Source organism: Platalea leucorodia, assembly GCF_965183815.1.
Source record: "Platalea leucorodia genome assembly, chromosome: 4".
NCBI classification, from domain to species: Eukaryota; Metazoa; Chordata; class Aves; order Pelecaniformes; family Threskiornithidae; genus Platalea; species Platalea leucorodia.
In genome coordinates this window covers 72,844,478-72,868,288 of record NC_138826.1, presented here as the reverse complement: position 1 = coordinate 72,868,288, position 23,811 = coordinate 72,844,478, and the positions used below count along the sequence as shown (strand labels likewise).

General features: G+C 47.0%; 2 protein-coding genes across 5 annotated transcripts; one reads left to right on the top strand and one right to left on the bottom strand.

The window, feature by feature from the left end:
* Positions 1-1,097: 1,097 nt before the first annotated feature.
* Positions 1,098-23,667, bottom strand: LOC309589141 (heat shock 70 kDa protein 12B-like). 3 transcript variants are annotated; one of them, XM_082309038.1, is made up of 6 exons: positions 21,392-23,667; positions 16,508-21,299; positions 7,197-7,399; positions 4,912-5,136; positions 4,384-4,555; positions 1,098-3,395 (listed from the first exon to the last, which is right to left on the bottom strand). In XM_082309038.1, exons 3-6 carry the CDS (start codon positions 7,275-7,277, stop codon positions 2,350-2,352), a joined length of 1,524 nt encoding a protein of 507 aa, XP_082165164.1. In that variant the 5' UTR covers positions 7,278-7,399; positions 16,508-21,299; positions 21,392-23,667; the 3' UTR covers positions 1,098-2,349. The 3 variants fall into 3 exon arrangements, with proteins under 3 accessions (XP_082165164.1, XP_082165163.1, XP_082165162.1); XM_082309037.1 differs by lacking the exons at positions 16,508-21,299; positions 21,392-23,667 and adding an exon at positions 14,936-15,008; XM_082309036.1 differs by lacking the exons at positions 16,508-21,299; positions 21,392-23,667 and having other exon boundaries at positions 7,197-7,506.
* On the top strand, positions 7,644-15,233 carry LOC309589143 (uncharacterized protein). 2 transcript variants are annotated; one of them, XM_082309041.1, is made up of 9 exons: positions 7,644-7,915; positions 9,065-9,178; positions 9,673-9,735; positions 10,795-10,881; positions 11,801-11,890; positions 12,373-12,574; positions 13,211-13,315; positions 13,739-13,819; positions 14,947-15,233. In XM_082309041.1, exons 1-9 carry the CDS (start codon positions 7,818-7,820, stop codon positions 15,196-15,198), a joined length of 1,092 nt encoding a protein of 363 aa, XP_082165167.1. In that variant the 5' UTR covers positions 7,644-7,817; the 3' UTR covers positions 15,199-15,233. The 2 variants fall into 2 exon arrangements, with proteins under 2 accessions (XP_082165167.1, XP_082165168.1); XM_082309042.1 differs by lacking the exon at positions 13,211-13,315.
* Positions 23,668-23,811: the final 144 nt, after the last annotated feature.

The following is a 23,811-nucleotide window of genomic DNA, read 5'->3' as shown; positions in this document are numbered from 1 at the left end:
CACCCCCCATACTGTCAGACGGAGGTTAGAGCCCCCCCATAGCAGGTATTGCCAGGTTTCTCGGATGCTTAGCTTGAGATGCTGACACTCAGTGCTGCTTTTGCAGAGATGACAAACAACTGTATCTGCTCTGTGCTCAGTATCTGAGGTTGTCAACATCACTAGCTCATCAAAACAAGCAAAAGAAGATAAGCAAGGATAGCAAACAAGCAGGAAGATATGCCAGGGGAGGTTTAGGTTGAACATTTGGAAAAGGTTCTTCACCCAAAGGACAGTGGAGCACTGGAACAGGCTCCCCTGGGAGGTAGTCATGGCGCCAAGCCTGACAACATTCAAGAAGCAATTGGACAACGCCCTCAGACATATGGTGTGATTTTTGGGGTTGTCCTATGCAGGGATAGGAGTTGGACTTGATGATCCTTGTGGGTCCCTTCCAACTCAGGACATTCTATGATTCTATGACAATTAGGAGCTGCAATCAAAACCGTGGGTGTCAGTGCCAAAGCCCACATAGCACACGGGTGGGAAAGACCTGGGGCAGACGCACGCAGCTTTCCCAGCTGCACTTTGCTCTCCCATTCAGAGAGCGGTAGTGGGCTGGGGAGGAGCTGTGTTGCGCTTTGCTTGGGTGAAAGTACGAAGGCCCAAGGGTAAGAAAAAAGCAGGAGTACTCAGCTTCTTGGGACCCAGCCAGCCAGAAGGGCCCTCACACAGATGAAAGGCAGGTGCCATCTGACATGATAGAAATGTACACAGGTTTCTGTTGTGAATACTTTTATTGTGCACACAAGATTTTAAATGTGAAAACAAAGGCAACGTACTCAAAATAGTTCAGCTTTTATACATCATAGGGCATAGTATATGTACAGATTAATCCTCTGAATGCTACTTGAATGATTGACAGCATTAAGTACATGGCTAGCAGTGATTCTAACAGTCATTACAGCTAATAAAGATGCCAGCACTGAGTTTTCGTGCAGTGTATCCAACTAACCAAGTATTTGCATTGGGACAGGCCCGTGCTTGGCGGAGAAACTCCACACCCTCAGTGAAGGGGGAAGAAAACCCCAACAGGTCATGCAAGGGTAGTCACCACATCCCACCACCAGACTGATGCTCGGCCAATCTTCAAGCAATAGCTACTTTGGGGAAACTCCCCCCAGTTTAATTGCTGAGCATGAGGGTACAGGGTATGAAATATCCCCTTGGTCAGCTGGGGTCGGTTGTGCTGGCTGTGTCCTCTCCCAGCCCCTGGCTCCCCCCGCCAGCCTCCTCGCTGCAGGGGCAGAGTGAGAAACGGAGATGGCCTTGTCGCTGTGCAAGCACAGTTCAGCTATTGCTAAAACATTGGTGTGCTATCAACACCGGTTTGGTCATAAATCACACAGCAGCATAAGGGCAGCTATGAAGAAAGTTAACTCCACCCCAGCCAGACCCAGTACACTGCAGGATCACATCCTTTTCTTGGACAAATTTGGGCTTACATAGGCCACGCTGTGCTGAACCTGTGCACAGGTGCTGTAGGCAGGAGGCAAAGAAATGAGCTTTTATGGACGTGGAAAATATCAAGCCCAAGTCAGAGATGTAGAGAGTACCCACAGCTGGACAGAGGGGCTCAGGCAGCAGTACAGACACTATTCATATCTGTAGTGTTACAATCTGGCACTCGTATCTGCCCAGTTAATGAGATCAAACCACTCAATGGTTTAATGGAAACAACAGTCCCACAGGTTTTGGATACAAACCCCCAGACTACATTGAGTTACTGCTTCACAGAGTATCCTGACTGGGACAAGAGCTCTTTAATAATTACACACAATTTATATAAGTGATGTTCTGAAGAAAACTCAAATCCATTGAATGTCACCCCTGGCAGAGTTAAACCCAGACTCCAGATAAAAAGACCTGATATCAGAGGAAGAGAGGATGTAGCTGAAAGAAGACATTAGGCTAAAAGAAATAGTTACAAGCTGGTATATGTGGAAGTTAAACATCAGTCCAGAAGCTTTGTATCAAACACAGGTAGAGTACAGATGATAATATTGGTGGTATGGACTATTGTGTTCAGAGATGCAATGAGGCTAAGACAGAAGGGCAAGAGATAAAGCAGCAGATAAACCCACTCTCAGATACAACAGAAAGAAAGAGAGGTGTTGGACTGAAAGGGTGGTTGGTGAGGAATGGAAAGAACCAGAGACTCAGCCTAGCAAACTGTTTACCTGTGCGAGCAGCAGGCTGGATGATGGACTTTATGGTCCATTTGCCTTCTCCGTTGTAGTAGTTATTGCTTTCCACTAAAGCCATGCTCTCCCTTGAGTTATCATCCCTGCTGCTCAATGTACCAAGCATTTACACAGCTAAAAAATCTATTATAACTGCCCGACTTTGTTTGGAAGTAACGTCAGTACATGTAGCTTTAAATTCAGTGAGCCCAAATTTAATATCCAGCTTCAGTTGGCGGTTCCTCCCCAGCTTTGTGTCTGGCATTGGCACTATACAGGAGCCAAGATGTTCCATCCCTTCCTCGTCTACATACTGAGCATCCCGCTTTTCTGTACAATAGAAAGAAAAGCGTGCTTCTGTTTGATCTGATTCTATTGGATGGTAATTATAGTGGGCAGCTTCATTTATATTCACTGACTCCTCAACTCCCACCAATTTCTGGAAGAGATCTGTGCAATAGATATAGCCATCAGCTTTTGAGACCCTTTGTTTACGGTAGTCATGGATAGCAAAATCAAATTTACGAGCTACTGCTATGCCATAAGTCAGAGCACTGACTCTTGAAGCAACAATGTGTGGATTGACTCCAAATAAAACAGCCCCTTTTGCAATGGCCACCTGAGCCTCCACTGGACAAAGGATATGATACTTCTTGCTAAAGGCCTGACTGATAGCGTCTCTCAAGATGACACTAGATGCAAAGCCTCCCACAAGCAAAATGTACTGGACCTTGGCCATCTCAGGCTTGTCAAGAATTTCCCTCAAAGTACAAATGATATTTTTGATACTGTAGTCAAAAAAGCTCTTCATTTTCTCATATGTAATCATGATCATCCCATCACACCACACAGCTCCTTTTGCTTTTTTGAAGAAGTGGGAGATGTCCTTCTTGCGCTCTGCTACTCTGGTCAAGTTGTAGTAGCAATGTATGTAGACCGCCTCCCTGCTAGCAGAGCATTTCTGTAGACTGAAGTTGTACATCATATGTTGTAATTCAGTAGGGTGGCTCTTTACGTATTCATCCCATACGCCATCGTCAAATATTTCCTTGAGGAAATGAGTGAAGTTTTCATCCACTCTGTTGCCACCCCATCCACCTCCAGCTGCCTTGTGTAACTCCTTCAGGTAATGGTTTTCTTGAATCTCATGAACCGTGATGTCTATTGTGCCACCTACACACACGCAGACAAACACAAATGAAGTTAGCTGTTTTCTTTAAAGTACATGAGGTCCTTACTTTCCACTGAATATAATATTACCTTCTGAACTCCTGATTCACAAGTGTGCTTTTCTGCTGCTTTCTTTTCTCATCCTCACTCCTCTGCTATTGCCTGCACACCTCTAGATTTCCTAAATTTATGCACTTCTGTTTACAAGCCTGGTCTCTCAAGGTTCCTACAGTAACTGCTGATGAGAGCTGGGTGCTCTGACTTGCTCTCTGCACAAGCTGATCTCCTTTCTGATCATAAAAGGAGACTGGCCTCTTCACATAGAGAGTTGACTCCTGCCTTTTGATATACGAGCTCCGAGTTAAAAGATGAGCAGTGGTGCTGAGACTCTCAGAAACTTGTGGTCCTCTTGACGCCTTTTCAGTATTTGTTCACAATCACCAGACTGCTCTTGGCAGGGAATTCATGTCACACCAAAAAAACTCACACGGGAAACTAGAGAAATTACTAAGTGCTCCATCAAATATTCTTAATGATTTACTCTACAGGGCCTGCTAGCTAATCTCTTTGGTCAGTTCACTGGGCACTACACTTGCTCCTACAGAGGAGCGTGTGAGATCAAGCTATACAATAGCACATTGGTGCGCATCAGTGGCTGAAGCTGGGACACGGTGCAGACTGATCTGGCATGATGGCAGGAGTTCTCGCTATGACTGTCTGGCCTGAAGTGCATGGCGGCATGAGACACTCAGTGACTTCCATTTGCCATGGATCGGGCCTTTAGCAGTCCTATCCTTTCCTCCCATTTTTCTGCCTGCCCATGGGATCTCATTAAGTAAGTGAGAAATAAAAATAAAAATAAAAACCCAGTGACAAGCAGAGCAGTGAAGTCCAAGCTCTGGGACTGCACTGCAGACCTTTGGGGACACTGTGAAACAGCCATGCTCTGCACCCAGCAAAGATGGTACCTATTAAACAGGGAAAATTTTACCTCCACAGTCAACAACAACATACTGGATTCCAGGGGAGTCTTCAAACTTCTTCTTGTCACTGCTGTCTGCCATAAACCCTTCAAGTGGAAGCTGTTTGCACCAGAGCGATGCAGCCTCTGGCTCCAGGGCAATAATCAGCTTCTCAGAAATCATGTGAGAGATGAGTCCTGCCTGAAATCACAAGAGAGAGCACTCAGTTCAAGGAAAGGTGGCAAGATCACTGCTGCACGCATGCCACCTGCTAGGAAGGCTGTTCTCACCCCAGGAGCCCATGCTGGGGTGGTGGTTCTTGCACAGCTGATCTCCGTGGGGCTCATTTCTACACGGCGGTGGGGGGAAAGGGTGGAGGGTTATAACTGCCAGTTTGGGACATCCTCTCCCCCACCACCCCCAACGTGGGAGATTTCTCTCCCTGATAGACTGAAATTTGAAATACACGTTGTTTAAATGTTGAGGATTTCCTCAGCCTCAATGGGTAAATAATCTCCAAAGATAATTTGAGGAAGTAGGATAACCCCCGATTTTACCTCTTTTGCCGCCAGCCGCATAAACTGCCTAGCAGCAGCGCTCCATATGGCCGGGACAGTAATGACCCAGGTGATCTCCTCCTGGTTGCAGACAGTATGGAAGGAGGCCTCTTGGATGGTGTTCAAGGCATGTTCCTTCAGGTAGCGCAGGCTTTCGGAAAAGACTATCAGGGCAGGAAGTGTCTTTCCATTGCTGGCTTCCAGCTCCATTCCAGAAGAGACTTTCTACAAAAAAAGGTCTCAGGGTCACACGAGGCAGTCTCAGCAAGAGACCTGTCCCCTTCGCACTGAGCACTGCCCAACATATAGCACAGAAGGCAGTCCTGTCTCCAAACCTGAGCAAATTCCCAGCAACGGCTTCAGTATTGTGGCGAACTGCAGCCTAACTGGCACAGGTCAGCTACCAGAATGCTTACCTGCCACATCTGCGATTCAATAGGCAAAATACCAATGATGTCGTTGATTGATAAGCCAGCTGTTTCTCCTGGGCCAAATTTTGTAAAGACCCTGTAGACCCTCCTGAACATCCAGTGGGAAGAATTACACTTTCTATGTGACACCATCATACATTTCCCCAGTGTGTATATAGAGACTTCAGCCTTTTCTGGTTGCACCTATACTTCTGTGTATGGCATTAACAAAATATATGCCGGACAAACATGTAGACAAATAACCCTCTGGTCTGACAGTTTCTCTATAATGTGTCCTCTTGGCTTATGTATCTCCCTGAGTGTATCTTGAGGCAGGTGGCTGCTCTGACACTTTTTTAGTCTCTCCCAGGAGACCAAAACTCCTTCCATCCATTCCTGATCGCCCGCTCTGTCTACAAAGAGTGGGAATTGTTGCCTGTATCTGAAGAATTTTCAGGGGCCAGCATTCACCACACTGTTCTTCCCTTTTCTTTGCTTCAGCAGCCACCAAAATGGCCCTAAATTACAAGGATTATCGACTGGATAATTAGCTCCATCAACCTGGGATCCCTTACAGCCAATGGAGAAAAACAGGCACATCCAGCTGCTGCCCGGCTTAAATAACACACAACCAGGAAAGGGGAAGTGAATCCTATTCTGCAGGTGCAGCCACTTAAGAGAAAGGGAATCTATGTTCATTTTTACTTACAGTCTCATTTCCTGTCAGTGTTCCTGGCTCAGTTAGAAGTTGATACGAGTAAGCTTTTACAACATGTCCTCCACAGACACTTTCTATGGAGATTCAGAAATAGCTGCTTATGTACTTGGGAACTGGTGTTCCCCTTTCTTGTCTCTGAGCCCTTCTAATGGTTGCCCAGACAGGTTGTGAAATCTCCATCGTTGGAGATATTAAAAAGCTGGCTGGACAATAGTCCTGGGCAACCAGGTCTAGGTGGCCTTGCCTGAGCAGGGAGGTTGGAGCAGATGAGCTCCAGAGGTCCCCTCCAACCTCAACAATTCTGCAATTCTGTAATGAAATTTCCCTTAAACATTTTCTTCTTGGGTGCAGAGAAATGGGGTTGAACTAAAACCTCTCTCCAGCCCCCTCTGAAAGTGAGTGAGAACCCACCACTCCACAGGTGACACTGTGGCAGACCACATCATTCCCAGCTTTCCCAGGGAGGGAACTCTTCACAGAGGTGTCCCACGTACCGCCTCCCCACATCCAGTTCAGCGCTCATTGCTTGGAACTGGGGGATGCCAAAGAGCAGACTGAGATTTTATCTGGGGCTGGCCCTGTACTCTGGGTTATTCCAGACCCCGGCGCACAGACAAGGAGGCTCTAAGGTAGCCTAAGGTTTGGCTGAACGAGCAAACCCAGAAAAAGCTGTGAACAATTCTGAACTAGCACAGAGCATTCAGAGAGGAATGATAGCCATTACATGCTTGAAGGACAGCTAGCCACCCTTAAATTGGCTTCAGCGTACCATTTCAGGGGAGGGAGAGGCAAGCTAGAGTGAGGTATATAACATAGTGATCCCGAGGTTGCCCACCTCCTTTGAATTACAGGAAGCTTCATTTGTTCCCTGTCAAGGCTTTTCATTAAGAAAAAGTATTTGGCTTCACCAAGGTGTGCAGTTGGGTTTTATTGTCTTTAGACAATGAACAGCATCATAAAGGAAGGACCCGTGAAGCCTGTGGCTAATTAAGAAAATAAATAATTTCTTCTTCAGTTCATCAAAATGCCCTTTCATTTCCGTTCATTCATCCTCATCAGCCAGATTTACTCAGCCCTCTTCACCAGTTCCTCTAACGCCCACACCTCTAAATAAATGAACAGCTCTGACTCCCCTTAGCAGTAGCCGTTCCACCTACTGGGTTGTAGAGCTTCATCTTGAAGTTCTGGAAGAAGTACCAGTTGTCAGCTTCGCTGGAGGGCAGGCTCTTGTACTTCATCACAGCATCGTAGCCAAACTTCCTGAACTCCTGCTTCTGATTGAACAAGATGCATGTGGGCGTCTTTGGGGTCTTGAGCCCATGCTCTGATCCCCAGTACACCTGGCGGATTTGGTCTGTACCTGAAGCAAGGGAAAAACAGTACCCGCTGTAGGCTGTGCCAAAATCTATAGCAACGACAAAGACTGACTTGCTGGCCATGGCCGACGGCAGTGCAGAGGTCCGCAGCTCGAGGAGCTACAGTGGAGTAAACAGATGTGACTGGGATAAAACCGAAACCACTCTGGCTGACATTGCAGGGTAAAACCACCCCCCTGCTGCAACTTTATTGGCTGGAGGGAGATATTACTAGACACAGTGCAAAGAAAGAGTGCCTTTTCCCGTAAAAAGGCAGGGCTTGTTTCTGTTACTTATAGTGGAACAGTCCCTTTGTGAAAGCAAGAAAGTGCCTGACGCTTGCAGCCGCTTCCTGTGCTCCCAGCAGCACCGTCCCCTGTGCTGCCACTCATTTCAGCAAACATTTTCTGCTGCTGTAAAGGCATGGAGACACCCAACTTTTCTTCCTGCAGCAGAACGAGGGTGTCTGAAGGACTGCGTAAGGGCACTGATCCTAGAGGGATGACTGCAGAAGGCGGCAGGTATGTTGCACAGGGGGTGTCTCTGGCTAAACTTACCGAGTTTAACCTTAGTAGGTCTGAATATTTCTACGAAGTCCCTTGGGGGGTTGCAACAAGGGACTGCAAACATTTCCCGACTGTGAAATATTTCAGTAAAAGCTCTATTTTCTACTTCCTATCCTTCCTATCCATCACAGGGAGGGTTAATTTCCTCAGATTCAGCTCAAGTTCAGCTCCAAAGGGTGAGGCAGATCTTAAATGCGTGTGAGAGGAAGAGAAATTGGAAATAGCGTAACAGAGCCTGGACTTCGGGGACTCGGTCTCTGAACCCATCAGTTTCACAGGGATAGGCTGACTTAAACGCAAATTTTTTTTTATACTGGATTGTTGAGTTTAAAGAGAAAAAAAACATGTCCTCAGTGAAAGACTGGAAATGAAGTGATTTAACTGAGGAGGTGCTGGGAGAGAGGGGCAGGACAGTCCCTTCCAGCAGCCGTGCAGACTTGGATCAGCATAAAGTGATGAAGTCTCATGCTTAGGCTTTCTCTGATGTTGCCTTACTGCAGGAAGGAGCGTGCTGTCTGCTCCACCTGTACCCGAGCTGCAGGAGCACCTCAACCTGGGATTGTCTCTGCAGTAATAGCTGATGTTCGGGATCCTTGTTAGGAAATAGGGCACAGAGCAGTTGTAGAAATGAAAATTATCTTGAGAACATATAGCTTTGTTGTCTATGAAAAAGCCCCACACCCGTACATTGCAAAGTTGATTTCAGCAGAATAGCCACCTGCATTTGCTCTTCTCCACACTCTGTAGGTCTGGGTTGAGTTTGTTTTTCAGGAGTTGTCCCTGTACCCTGCCCACTTCATCCAACCCTAATGATTGCTCAAATCCTCCATCTATTTTTTTGAAAATCCTGGCCTGTGCCAGACCTCTGAACTGTGCCAGGCATCATCTGGGAGCATGCTAGCTCACTTGTGCCAAAACTGCGCCCGGGAGTGTGCTGAGCCATCATGTGCACTGGAGCCTGTATCCTGGCTCTGATCTATTCGCTAGCATGGATGTACCCATGGAGCCGCTGCTCATGGGGCTGTCCTTTATAAGGTACCTGTTTAGAGTATGTGATTATTTTCCCTTCATTTTAAGAATTCCATTTTCTTTTTTTTTCCTCAGACAAATATTAGACACTCCGTGTCAACCATCAGCCTGTGGAGAAAACATTTCAAGGCTGGAGGCATTATATCTTGGTGTGACAGAAAAGCTGGCGTGGATGGAAAAAGAAATAAGGTGAGTCTGGTGACCAGAAATTACAGCGTTTAGCGTGGCCCCTGATGATCAACTGTAGCTGGTGTATGCTAGGACAAGTTGGACAGAAGATTACAAATAAGCCAGACATAAGGAGGGCTCTGAGTTAGCACCAAATTTCGCCTGGGCTATATTAGGAACCCAAAGCCAATTTACAGAAGCTGTTTGATCTGCATCATATAACGTGTAGGTCTTACACTTTCAGAGTATTGTAGTTGCACTATTGGTACTGCCTGGTATTGCAGTATTTTATTTGCACTATTGGTACTGACCCATAAAATCACAAACCACCTACCTGGCAAAGCACAGCCTTGAGACGTTTTGGCATCTAGATTTTTTTTTCCCTACAGGCTGATCAGGAATTGAAGAGGGGAAGGTTAGCTTGTTTAGCATTTCTTAGGACTTTAATGGATACGTGCCTACTGACTGTAATGTGTTTTATTATTTCTTTCTTCCCCTGATGGACTGACGGACAGCAAGAAAAGAGTTTGGTCTGACTCTGTTGATACTCGACTACAATTTCTGGAGAGTTGGTACAGGTAATGTGATTCTTCATATTAAGATTATATACATAAGAGGTGAAAAATCATAAATGTTTCTGTGACTGTAACTGACACATACTCAAGCCTTGGTTATCACAGCTCTGTCCTGCAGGGCAGACCAAATTTTCATTCTCCTGTTTGACTGCATCGTCATGGCCAGGCATGAGCTGCCTCTGAAGCAGGTTTGTCTTGGAGGTCAGGGCACGTGACCAGGGCACGTGACATGAAAACATGTCATCTTGTGAGATGAACTTTCATTTCCGTGCAAATACTTCTCTGAATAGGAAATGGCTGCCTTAACAACAGCAGCTCTCAAGTTAAAGGCATCCAGCCTAATATAGAAAGGGGAGGTGGTAAAATCGGCTCTGAGGACACTTTGAGTAGGTGTGCAGAGGCAGTCCTGGGTTTTTATCAAGAAAACTGCCCTCTCATGAGCTAGGCAAGCACTGATGGAAGGCATACTAGCTGGGATACTAGCAAGAAGAAGGGAAGCTGTAAATCAGGAGGAAAGAAAAAGAAATAATAGCCTAAATAATAGCATCTTGGGGATAAAATGCCAACATAAATCATTCTCAGTGTCTAAGGCCAGGAGTGAATAAACTCCAATAGTATAGCTGGATTTCCATACCCTTCCCGAACAGCTTTGTGGAGAAGAGGCTATCCTGTTGGGACTTCCATGAAGACAGGCTGTGGTATTTTGAAGTTTATGATCATGGCTGGGGTATCTGTGGGGTCGTGAAGGGTTTTCAGGTGTGCAGTCATGGATAGCCTGGTAGTGGAGGAATACTCACACTTTCTGAAACCTTGGAGCTTTCTTCTGGAGTGGCTCAAGTTTGAGACTTGGGCTGATGTAAGGCAAAGGTTCCCAGACACTGGACCTAGATTCAAATGATGACCAAGCTCCATCACTTGTGTCCCTGAGTTTGTTTGCCTAATTACAGAAAGCTGTCAGGAAACCAGTCTAGATCCAGATTACACCTCCCAAATTTAGGTCCTCATTCTTGGTTTGTTCCCAGGTCTGTCTGCTTAACACAGATTATTTTCTTCCATCTCCAGGCAGCATGCTGCATCTGATCATTACAAGACGCAGGAGACCAGCAACCCTGATCCTCCTTACAAGAAGGGACATGGGAGCCATCGGGAGTGAGTATTGGGTTTTTCTGAATTTCCTCTTCTCAGTATTGTCCTTTCACCCACAGCCACCCACTTTCACTTCCTCCACTATGTGTAACACATCTACCACCTCCAAGGTTAGACAGGCTCTGAACACAACGTTTCTGTGTGCAGTAATGAACATCATTTAATTGACAGAACAGAAACTTGATGGGATAATTCACAAGATCAGAATATTAATATAAGATGGTATGGCTTACTCTGAAAGGAGGGGAAAGAAACATGGGACAAGAGGTCTCCTTTATACTGGGGTTGCATGTACTTGTTCTGAGATCTGTAATACAGAAGAAGACACAATCTCTAAAAACCTCTGGTGAATGATAAAAAGCAAAAAAATTCCAGCACTTTTAGGGTGTGAGTATGCAATCGACCTAGGGTCATCGTGTAGAGAGGGCTTTTTTAAGCTCTAGTAGTATCACCTAAAGAGCAGGCATTGGAAACAGGGAGAATTTCACCTGCTGGAAGAGTAGGAGACTGACATTACCCAGACATCTGTGGAGAAAGGAATCCAGGAGAACAGAACTCTCTGGAGGGTTTGAGATGTTTGGTGATAATGTTTTGATGTTAAAGATGGAGAAAACAACTAGATAAAAGACAAAAGTAGATTCTAACAAGTGGAGACTAGTTGTGTTTTCTTCAAGCCTTCAACCTCTGATCCTTACAATCCCACCTCCCTTTCTTCTGATGTAAATAGTTTTCCCCTTGATTTGAGCATAAATCCTAGGTTGGGACTTTCAGGGGAGGTTGTTAAGCTCCCCTGGAGTTTTTCCTGGGTGCTCTGTGCTTTCCCACCTCAGGGCTTTTTTGCTGGAATTCAGACTATTCAAGTCCACTGTTGTCCCAGTGTCCAAGTACAAATAAAGAGATCTCACACAAACATCTGTTTCAGAGTATTTCCTGAAAGGGTCATCCAAAAAGAGAGTCTGGAGAAAGAGGAATATAAGAAGCTGAAAGAGAAGATCAAAGAGCTAGAGGCAAGGTAAGGTATTTATTCAGATTTCTGATGCCATGTGTGTTTCTACACTGAAGAGCCGCATACTTCTTGCTTCCTCCAGTCCTTAGGGACTCTGCTTCTGACCAGACAGCCTAGACACCTTCTCCCCAGACTTTCAACCTGCCAGCATCTCCTTGTAACTGATTTCTGAAAGATGGCTTGGGTTGTTCTGGAAAGGGAAGGAGATATTCCTAGGTGAACCTGTTAATAAAAGAAATCAGCCTACAATGACATAGTCAAAATGCCACTCTTTGACCAGATTCCACTGTGATCATGCAAAACTGAGCTGAGAAAGCACTGTTTCCCACATGAAAGCTTCTTGCCAGCTATATAATATAGTTGAGGAGTGCATTGTAGAAAACATGGCATTGATGAAATAGATTCATAACATGCTGTAAAATTGTTATGCTTATTCATTGTTTCATCTTGTCTTAGCTAAAAGTTTTTTAATATCCTTCTTGCCCTAGAAACCAAGAGCTCTTGTCTAGAAACCAAGAGCTCTTGTCTAAAGCAATGGGCATGCACAAGGACTCCGAGAACATGAATGAGCCTTCACGTTTGTCTACTACGCTGCAGATGTACGAGATGCTCAGGCTACGTGACTGGGAAAAACTCAGGAGCTCCACAGCCTCCTATTTGTCATATAAAACTGGCAGCAGTATGATTAAGGTTTGTTCATGTCAGTTTTCTCAATCTGACTCTTATCAGATCAATATGGTGTAGCCAGTACCGCAGACTTTGAGTATTAGTATTTCTGTATCAGACAGGCTTGGGGACTAAGTTTGGGTCTCTGATTTTTCAGTCCAGCAGGGCCTGCACAACGCTGCAGAGAGCAAACTGACGGTGACCTGCTTCCTCCTGCCTTTCAGAAGGGCACATTCAAATCCCAGTCCCATATCTCACTCATGTTAAGCACAAGTGGGAAAACATAGTCCAGTTTCTTTATGGTTAACGCTTTAAGTACTAGATGGGAGACCTCATTCTGATGTCTGACTCCCTGCTCTGATGCTGGAGGGATCTGAAGGAAAATACCAAAATGGCACACCTTAAAGGACGAGACTGAGATGAGGCCATTATTAGCATTAGTTGTGACAATAAGGCCCCACAGATGCTGAAGAATGGGCTTCAACATGCAAACAGCTCAATGAAACAGTTTATTTCTCAGGTATTGAAGACATATTTCAATCAATTAGTGGCCCTACAAGTTACTCTAATGCCGATGTGGTTTCAGCATCTGCTTTCCACACTACACCTCTCGTTTCAATGTGATTGCTGCTGTAATCAGCTGTTGTCTTTGTGCTGCAGAAGCTGTTTGATGCCTGTGAGAAAGACATACAGCAGAGAATAACTAACATTTTTAAAGTTCTTGACATTCCACCTTCGAATGACACTATGACCAACAGCAAACAGGTATTTTATGTTTCTGTGTAGCCGGACCCAGGCAGTGGGATAAAAGGGCCATCTGCATCTGCCGTTCATTTAGAACTTAGCTTCTGCTCAGAACATATTGGCAATGACAGTGGGGATAACTTATGAGCTGAGAGGGATGGGGGTGTGGAAAGCTGAGCTCCAGCAACCTTTCTGTGTCCCATGATACACAGACATACACTCCATGTCTGAATTGTCCAGCTGGCTGAGGAACATACACGAGTGCACAAAGCATTTTCCAGCTCTGTGTCGTTTTTATGGGACCTTCTTCCAAAGCTTAAAATGGGCAGCTTCTCCATTGCTGATTGACATGATCTGAGAAACAAAAATTCCCAGTACTCAGGGACTGCACTGCAGGCCACACCACATGCTAACAGTCTGCTTTGTACTGTGCTTGGTTTGTAGGGGATGATGCAAGAGATAAGGCACCTCTTCAGATATTCCTATTACCAAAACCACTCAGAGTTTTACAACAATATTATCACGGTGAGTAAAGATACAGCCCAGGAACAGGGGCAGTGGTTCAATTTTCTGGCATGTCTGTGCAGCTTGATATTTAAAAAAATGGGAGTCTCCCTTCTGCTTGGGGTTGTTTTCCACTTGTGTTGAGGGTCTTCCAGCCCATATACTCCCAAATATTCTCACAGGCACACACAGAGGTATGTGTAACCTTGTAAGGGAGATGAGAGAGATACAAAGCTGCACCAGGAACAGTGGGAAATGGCAGGACAGGCAGGGCAGTGCCCTCACCAACAAGGGCACACTCCTACCAGACCCAGGCAAGGTGCAAAGAGCAGGGCCGGTGGTGGTGGTGATCAGGGTCAGCCACAGACCAGTGATCACTGGGCAAACCCACAGTGACCAAGAAGGTCAAGACTGAGCTGGGAAGTGGGTCTGTGGGTCAGGGTCAGCAAGGCTGGGCACAGGCATCCCAGCATCACAGCTCAGGCAAGCAACCAGCCACCACTGAGCTTGATTCAGCTCCCGGGCCAAGTGGTAGAGGGTCTGTGGGTGGAGATAAGGCTTCTCAGAACTCCATCTCATACCACCCTTTCTGCCAGCTTAGCTGTTTTCGCAGCAGTCGAATCCAAGGTTATATGGCCGTGCTATGTCAGAGCTGACCCTGAACACAACCAGCCAAACATCTGGGGAGGCAGGGGAGAGCTTGCAGAGGCTGGTGGTGTGCACAGAGCCCTGTCACTTGCTATCCAAACAGACTGTAGTCTAGTGTTTTTTTTCTGGTAAATATATATATATATATCACATATATATGAGGCTTCCAAAGAGCAGCTTCCTCTTTTTGCAGCTTGCTGGGCCTTTCCTAAAGCTTAGCCTTACCAAGCTCCTTGCAGATCTCTCTATGAGGAAATAGAGACAGTTGCTGGAAGCTGGAACAGTCCAGAAGCCAGGACTTAGCAAATAAAAGAACCTTTACAGTGACCCTGGGACCCCTGCCTGTCCCACACGAACGGTACCATCAGCTTTGACAAATGAAGTTCTTCACGGCTTAGTTCATGTGAAGCAGCTGCACAGAACGAGAGCAGGGAGGCAATGTAACATTACATCAACATAACATTACAAAGCTTTGAGAACTGTTCTCACTTGATTTTCAGCAAGCTGGCATTGACGCAACAACTGCCCTGCAAAGACAGTTCGCACTGCAGTGCTGCAAAATTTATTGTTTGCTGCTTCTTCAGGATCCACCAGTTAAAGCCATGTGGAGCACACAGGAAAGCTTGATGCAAGATGTAGAGCACGTGGACATGAAAGACTGCAAGCACTGGATAAACCCAGCATTTCTGTGGCCTGTAATGAAATGTGGGGAACAAGTCATTGTGAAAGGTGTAGTCTGGGATGAAAAGTAGCATGACTTCAGAGGCAAACTACTTACTTGTGTGACCACAAGAAGATGAAACAGCTGATGCACAATATGCTGCTTTTCTTTCTCCCATGAAGTGCCTGCTTTTCAGAGCTAGTAAGTTAGACACTCATGGCTTGGGACACTAGGATAAATCTTTATTTACAAACGTGTTAAAAATTGAAGATGTTTGCCTCAGCAGCATGCATACATTTTATGTAATATTTGTTCCTTGCTGTCCTTAAACTGCATTTATGTGGAAAGAGAATCTGTGTTTCTAGCCTACCTTACCTGCTCTTCACAAATGCTTATGACATTGTCAGATAACAGTGGGGATCTCAGCTACCCTGTGGAGGCATTTGTCTCCTCACCAACAGCCTGTAGTAGGACCGATGCTTTGCGGGACCTCTAACAGTAGTGGTATCACTGCCCTCCCCTGCATCTATAGCAGGGACACAAACTGCAGGCTCATGCTTTCTGCTAATGAATAAGCAGCGAGGATGAAGATGGCCTGTTGGGAAACAGGCAGCTTTCTCTGGTGAAAATGTACTTAGCTGAGAAAGAGATCAAGGCACTAAAAGACAAGGCTCACAAAGGCTACGACAGACTCTCAGAAGACAGGGGTGTGTAAGTATGTGTACCCAGACACAGACACTGAGGCCCGCTCTTATATGCCAAAAGGCCACTTGTGTCCACACAAATGCCGCCTGCCTGTTAGTACTCAGCTGCTTTCCTACGTCTGTACAATTTACTGCTCCATAGCCCTTTAGCTACATACCTGCCACAGCTCTTGATCAAAGTGCTCTAGAAGTTGTATTTCACAGCATAAGGGGGATACAGTAAGGCAAATGCATATTTATGTGCTTGCGTGACAAAATATTCAGTAAGAATCTTGAGATTTGCCAAATAACAAAAGACTGGAAATCCTGCTGTGTGCCTCCTGAGTCCTTTCCTCCAGTTCTGCTTTCTAGTCCAGCAGTTTCCTTGGCTGCACAAACTCCCTGACATTTTCTCAAGGGTGCCCAGAAAGAAAGGCAAATTTCCGTGCAGCTTTCTGCAAGCAAATTGCTCTGCTTCTCTCAGGAATCCACTATTCTGTGAGCATGTTGCAGGTCACTGACAACATAAGCTAGGGTCCAGGTATGTGCAAGAAAATTGGCTTTTAGAAAACCAGTGTATTCTGAGAAACTGACTGTAAAAGACGTTTACTGGAAATATTTCTTATGGAATAGAGCAGGTGAACTAAAATTACATATGCACCGTATTTCCTACAACTTTCACAAAAAGAAAGAAGCACAATAGTTAGTTTTTCATACCTTGTAAGGTGTTGCAGACTAAGGTGGGCAGTGCATTAACGCTTCATCTTGTCCAGGCTTTGGAAGGTAAATGACAGGGAAGTTGTCCAGTACCAGCAAGCAGGAGCTTCAGAATGACCCTGAGCCAAATGCCATGTGATTATATAGGTGTAATAGTACATATATGGCAAGCTGCCGTGGTCTATTTGTTACCTGCTTAGAAATTTTGTTAGCCTAATTTTTATGACCCTGTGGCTCCTTGAGTCAGTCTGGTCCTGTTCTGTGGATCAGTTTTATCTCTGAAGCTCATTGCTCCTGCAGCTTCTCATGTATGGTCCTCTCCTTTGATTTTTTCTGTCCTTAACATCTTTTTTGCTGGCTTTAGGCTAAAACACTCAAGTTACAAAGCTTTGTGTTTCAAAGGCTGATTTAAAAGCCTTCAGAAGGCTACAAGAACTGCTGCATCCTTTCTAGTAGGCTTCACAGACACTTCCTAGTCTCTCAAGAGCAGGAGCAGACTTTTTGCTCTGTCTGTAGAGTACCCAGCAGAATCCAGCAGACTTGGGCTCTGAGGTACTGCTGAAACATCTTTTCCCTGTTACATATGCTCAGCTGATCTCAAAGGAGCAACAATTTCCCCCTCCCTGCAAAAGGTGTCATTTGGCCTAGAGTGCAGTAGCCCCAAACCAGTGAATGGGCTGCCTCTTTCCTGCCCAGCTACAGGATTTTTAACTGCTCACAACAGACCAGGCACTTCATCCATTAGCAACAAAGGTCCACAGATTGCCACAAAGGGTCCCTGTGCATGAAATTTCCCTATTGCTAGACTCTCACAACTCCTGGTGCGAAGGACAACATCTAGCCGGTGATTCAACACAACCTCTTTTCCCAGTTCTTGATGTTCGAGGGTGAGATTTCACCTGGGCTGAACATCCGGTGCACTGGTGTGGTGAGTTAGGCCACACATTTGGTGTGGGTTGCATTCCTTAAACCACTCCTACCAGCAAAACAAGATGTGGGATTCAAGTATCAAATGTCCCAGCTACTAAGCACTTTGGAGCAATCAACAAAACACCTTTGTTCTAGACAGGTCACTGGGGGCAGGGATAATGGTTGTGGCTGCTGCTGTGCTGCTGTGCTGTCCTGAGACAGCCTGAAGCCTCCGAACAAGAATGTCCCTGAAGAACAGGTTGAGTCACAGATATAGATCCTGCCTTCCTCCATGTTGTACAGGATGCAATCATGAAATAACCCAGAGTTGTCTTCCCTTCCTGCTTTGGCTCTGTACCATCATTAAGAGACTTGGAGAAATGCTACTGCTACTGCTGACATGTTGTTCTCCCATAGCTTCTTCCACCCTGGACTTCTTGAGGACAAGCAGACTCTTCCGTTGCTTGAGAAGTGTATTGTATTTCTCACCATGTCCTCCCCCTCCTCCTCTCCCTTTTCATCAGTCTACACAACCATGCAAGAGCCTCCCCCTCACTTGGTCTCATTTGCTATCTAAACCAAGCTAAGATAGTTCTGACCTAGACTTTGTTCAAATCTCAGTGGAGACCTGAGACCCTTTCCCTGATGACAGATTCTTCATCCAGAAGAAGGGGGACAAGTCTACCTGTATCTCTACACCTTACATCTCACAGACGGAGGGCAAAAATGATGGGAGTCTGAGTTTGCTCCTCCTTGCCAGAGACAACATCTCCTGCAAGACAAGAGCTCTGCACAAATGAATTCACATAGTCAAGTGGGTTGGATCCTCCACCTGGCATCTGGAAAGGATTCCTCTGTGTTACACTATCATCCTACCAGTGATACAGGATTATCCATGGAGCTGAGGCCCCAGGGCTTTTCTTCGGCTCTGTAGGATGCAACTAGTTGCTATCTCAGTCCTTCAGACTTTGGTGGGAGATCTGTCTGTCTGCTCCCACCAAACACCCAGCCTAGGTGTTCTCTTCCTTTCTGCTCTCCCCACTGCCCAGAGAGGGAGAAAGAGCCTGTTCCCAGTGCTATTTAAAAACATCACTTATATCCTGGTAGAGACATTGACTAAAACAGCAGCAGCACACTCAGCTCTCCACTTCTGTCACCCAACACTACAACTTGCCTAGGAAAACAGTTTTTCTAGTATCCTCACTGAAGTGAGAGAGGTAAAAGGTCGACCATACCACTGAGACATAGTACTGAAGAACAGCATAAACAATGCAGGGGGCTGGGGCCTCCCCCAGCTTTTGGGGTGTTCCTGAGAGCTCTCTCTTTGGGCCACTGTACAGACCTGGTTATTCACTTTACATGCTAGCAAACTGCAAAGCCAGCTGGGACGGGTAAATGGGAAGTATCCTGCGTTTGGCTTCTCCTGCCTCTCCCGCACAAGTTTGTCACTATTCTGACTCTGAGCATCTCTGATCCTGCTCTTTACCTCTCGTGCTCTGCAGCAGCAACATCCCACAACTTCAGTGACCCTCAGTGCTTCTGGTGAACTGATCTTACACTGCCTTAGCTAAGTAATTTGGAAGACACACAGACAACGTCTGAGGTCTCAGCCTTGTGCATAGCTGGCATCTGTTGCTCCATAACTCAAAGAGCCCCAATTTCTGGAGGGTAGGCTATCCTCTGTCAGAGGATAAGTATGCCAGCAGTTATAATCCATGGAAATCTGCTTAGCTGTTAGCTGTGCTTTGACCTTTTCTCCCTCTGTGATGTACTTTCATTTATTTCACGCATGCAGGAAGCTTTGGTGAGAGAACGGATGGGTCAGTGAGCCAGGGGATTTGTCTCTCGTCCCTCAGTCTCCTACTTTCTAACAGCTGCAAAGGACCAGGGTTCAAGGGTTCGGATACGTGGAGAGAGAAAGTGCAAACAAACGCTTTGGCTCTGAGCAAGTCTCCTGCCCATTGCAAGAAAGTAATGGGAGCAGCACGCAGGAGGCTCAGCTCTTGGAAGAGGGAGCCAGCCAGCCTTGCGATTATCCCCTGGACCCCATTTAGATCACTAGAAGTACCTGGTCAGTGCTGTTAGTAGTGCCCTTAGGGTCTCAGATATATTTTGTGTGTGTGTGTGTGTGTGTGTGTAAAAAGTCAATTTGATGATAACGAAACCTACAGGTTCTGCAAGACAGACGTCCTCCCTTAGCTATCCCAGAGCAAATACTTCATAGACACAGCAGAAGCTCCAGCCCCACCACTGTGCCTTCCCCTCAGAGGGAGAAAGCCTGACCCCAGACACAGTCACCACCACAGCTAGCCAGCACCTCTGTATTATCCCAGATCTTGCAACAACACATGATTAATACTTGGATTATATCACTAACTTCTCTTTAGAAGGTTTTTTGCTTTTGAACGTGATGACCGGACTCTGGTTAAATGCATGGAGATACATCTTACATGCTTATTTTCCAGAAGGGTACCTGGGAAGGCAAACACCAGCTATTTCACCAAAAAGTTTCCTTAGAAATTCGTTATGCCTCACAACAGACTCCTGTGAGAATTAAGAATTAAAATACCAACATGCGTAATTTCGAAAGAACAACTGGGCAATTGACCTGAGGAGCAATGCTGAGATCTTTCATAGCTGAAGCTGAGACATTTCAAGCAGTTCAGTTTTCTACAAAGGCTTGTCTCAGGATACTGAAACCAAATTCTCACAACATAGGATAACAGACTGGGAGACTGTTCACCTATGAGCAAGAGAAGTGAATGGACTGATATTTCTTTTCTTCTCCCCTTTGCCTCTCCCACCCAAATGCACACAAACCAAAGGATCAAAACGATAAACTGGGTGAAAAATGCATATTTTATCAGCTCTCATTATCTACTCTTTTAAAGGACTTAAAGAGCAACAACATCAACAGCATAACGTTGATGAACATATGCTATTTTATATTAGGGTTAGCTGTGCTTCAGAGCAATTATCTGTGGTATGAATTATTTGACAAATTTAACTGGCATTTGACAACTCACATATTTACCAAGCACTATTTATCTAGCTAGAATTGAACAGTGCAGAAAATACACTAAATACATATGCAAAACACTGGTGCAATTCAAATTCCACGTGCATGGAAACCACTACAGCACAAGCTTTTATTCCTGAGTGATTCCTTGATTTAGGATGCCCCCGATACACACTGGCAAAGCAGAGGCAACAGTGGTTTAGGAACTGAAGAGGACTAAAACTCCTCTTTTCAGACTGGTTTGGATTACATTCTTGACCATATACTCTGAGGACAGCTATGTGGGGCAGGGACCAATTTTCCTAAGTGTTTCTAACATCCTAAACAACTTATTGCTTGATTCCTATTGTTTGCTTTCCCTTCAGGTGTAAATTAAGGCTGTGCTTTTAAGCGTGGAGTATAAGCCCATCCTTCGGCTGGGGCTGCACGGCTAGAAGGCGCGTCCCCTGGGTGGTGGACAGGGGATCCCTCTCTGGAGGGTGCACCGGATAAAATTGAAGAAGGTGCCGCGAACCAACGCAGCCTAAGGGAAGGCCACCCTGACAGAAAAACCACTGGCCCTCCAAGTCATGGGGGTTGGGCAGGAGGCCAACTACCTCCTCCCGGAAAAAAAAAAAAAAGTTGCAGAAACGACGAGCATCAACTCGGAGATGGAGAAAATCACTAATGAAGTGAGGAGGAGGAGATGGAACTGGATCGGTCATGTCTTGAGGAAAAAAACAACAGACGACTGCGCTGTGGCCCTTGGGACTCCAGAGCACGCAGCCGCAGACCGATCGAAGTGGAAGAACGATGTTCGCGCCTTGTGTGCCTCCTAGCACTGAGAGAATTCAGATTCAGATAAGCCCATGTCGGTCATGGAATCTAATATTAATAAAAAATAGACTTTGAGTGGGCCAATATCAACCAAAAGAAGAAAGATACCTCTGGTTGGCAAGAGAACTCGTTATACTTACCTAGAGGCAGGCAGCGCATGTGGTTAGTGTACCTGAGCACGTCTCTGTTCAGGGGATTCATGGCAGACTGGTGAGATGCTTCCCGCCTGGTGAGCGGCTGCTGCAGGCATTGCCAGCAGGTGATGGCAGCTGGAGACAACTAAGAGGGAGCAAACACCGTTAACTGAAAAAGCCCCACAATTACAGCCAGGGAACTACTGTAAGGTGAAAAAGATCCTGTCTACGACTAGATTGTAGAATAACTATTCACAAAAAAAAAAAAAAAAAAGAACTGCTATGGTTTAAATGACACGCAAGCAATAACCGACAGGTTGTCAAGAACAAATATGGTCTTTTCCCAGCTTCTGAAAAATGAAATGGGTGGTGGGTGTCTGTGTTATGGGAGGTACCTCCATGCAGAAATTCCTCTTCTCGGACAAATCAATACAACCAAGATTCAGGACACAGCCTTTTACATCTGTCCTACCTGGGGAGCACCTTGCCTTCTCAGATGGTTCTTCAATTTGCCAAGCTCGTTTGGGAACCTCATTCTGTTTCCTAGCATTCCTGCAGTCCACCCACAAAGGATTTAAAATCTGGGCTAAAAGAAAAATTGTATTCAGCTCAAGAAGAGCAAAGTCTGAACATTACTAAAGAAATCAAAAGGGTTGCTTGTTGCAGAAATGTCAACTGAAATTGAAAGTAAAAGAACAGCACTAACAAGCAAAACATCTCGACAGCTGCAGAAAGGCAGCACAGAAGCCCAAAAAGGGCATGAACTTCTTATTGTGTACCCTAATTTGATAGCAATGCAGTCATGTGCCACCCTCAATCTGGATCAAGTACCAGTGGGCAACTATAAGCAGTGACCTGGCATCACTGCTGGTGATGGGGGCTCGCGAAGGCTGGAAACGTTCCTGAGAGACGATCTGTGCCGTGGGATCCTGAGCTCGCGTGGCTGCGAGCAGCCGCCTTGGCCGCACCGGTCTGCTCTGCATTTGTCCCCGGCCCTTGTGGGCGCTGCTCAAGTCCAAGAGCTTCCTTCCAGGACCTTTCCTGTGGATCTCGCACGGAGCACGCAGGGGCCAGCAGCTCCACAGCGACGCGGCGGACGCTGCTGCGGACGCTGGGATGCCTCAGGGTCACGGCAGCTCGGGGCGTTGCGGCGGGGAGATGGCAGGAGGCGAACGATGAAGGCGCGGAGGGGAACCACGCAAGCCATCCTCCTGACAGCTGCCCGGGGGGGGCGGGAGACAGAGCCGTGGGCAGAGGCAAAACTCTGCGTTTCGGCGATGCGTCGTCCAACGACAGGGAGAAGCGCCGCGCCGCAGGGCCCCGGGGTTATGCTGTGCTGCCAAGGGCGTTTTGAGGGAGGCCCAGCAGCACCGGGGCCCGTGGTGAAACCCAGAGGCGCCGTCCTGCGGGTACAGATGCTGCAGCCGGGGAGCCGGGGCAGGGCAGGAGGCGACGCTGGAAAAGCTCCGGAAAGCTCACCTCCGCCCAGGCCTGCGCAAGGCGGCTTTTCCCTGCCGCTGGACTTTTTTTTTTTTTTTTCCCCTTAGTCTGATTTTAAATAGCGCGATACCTCCCACAGAAGCATCAAAAAAAGGAACGGCTTCCCGCAGACGCGTGAAACGTTAGGAGGGTTTTGGTGATGTGTTCCTAAGCCTCGCGAAGACCCTTAGGCCAGCTCAGACGGGCTGCATGACGCAGAAACTGGACGGAACCGAGGCGGGGGGGGGGGGGGGGGGGGGAAGACACGAGTTAAGATTTATTTTCTTTACGGCGACTTCATCGAACTCTTTGTTATAACGCGAGAAAAGCCGGGCGGGGCTCCGCCCCTCAGCACCACACTTCCACCGCCCAGAGCCCACCAACCCCACCAGGCCGCGGCCCCGGGACCGGAGGCGGCCGGCAGCGGCCCGCGCCGCCGGTTCTGTCCTTGGGACGCGCGGCACGGAGGGTCGGGCAGATCACGGCACCCGGACATCCCGCGAAGTAAGCGGGCCACCCGGGGGCGACCTGTACCCGCGCAAAAATTCCTCTCACATTGGCAGTGAGGACCCGGGCGTCACCCCGGGTCGTTATTTTCCTTACTCATAAGTTTAAGGCATAACGGGCCCCTCTGCGCCCCGCGGGGAGAACCCTACGCGTTAGCTCTCTAGGTCAGGGCGAGCGGCTCCCCACGCCGCCCCACGCCGCCCCAGCTAACTTTCGGCTGCCCTGAGCGCTTGCCCGGTCTCTTTCCCCTCCTGTGCCGCCTCACCGCTGCCACGGGCCGAACCGGGACGGGACGTGCCGGGGCCGTATGCAAATGAGGGGCCCCGGTGCCGCTGGGGGTTGTGGGACGCCCTCACTGCCCCCCCCCCCCGCCCCGCGCGTCGCGCACTCGGGCGGGGCCGGGGGCGGGGACTGTCTTACTTCTGGAGGCGGGGTGAGGA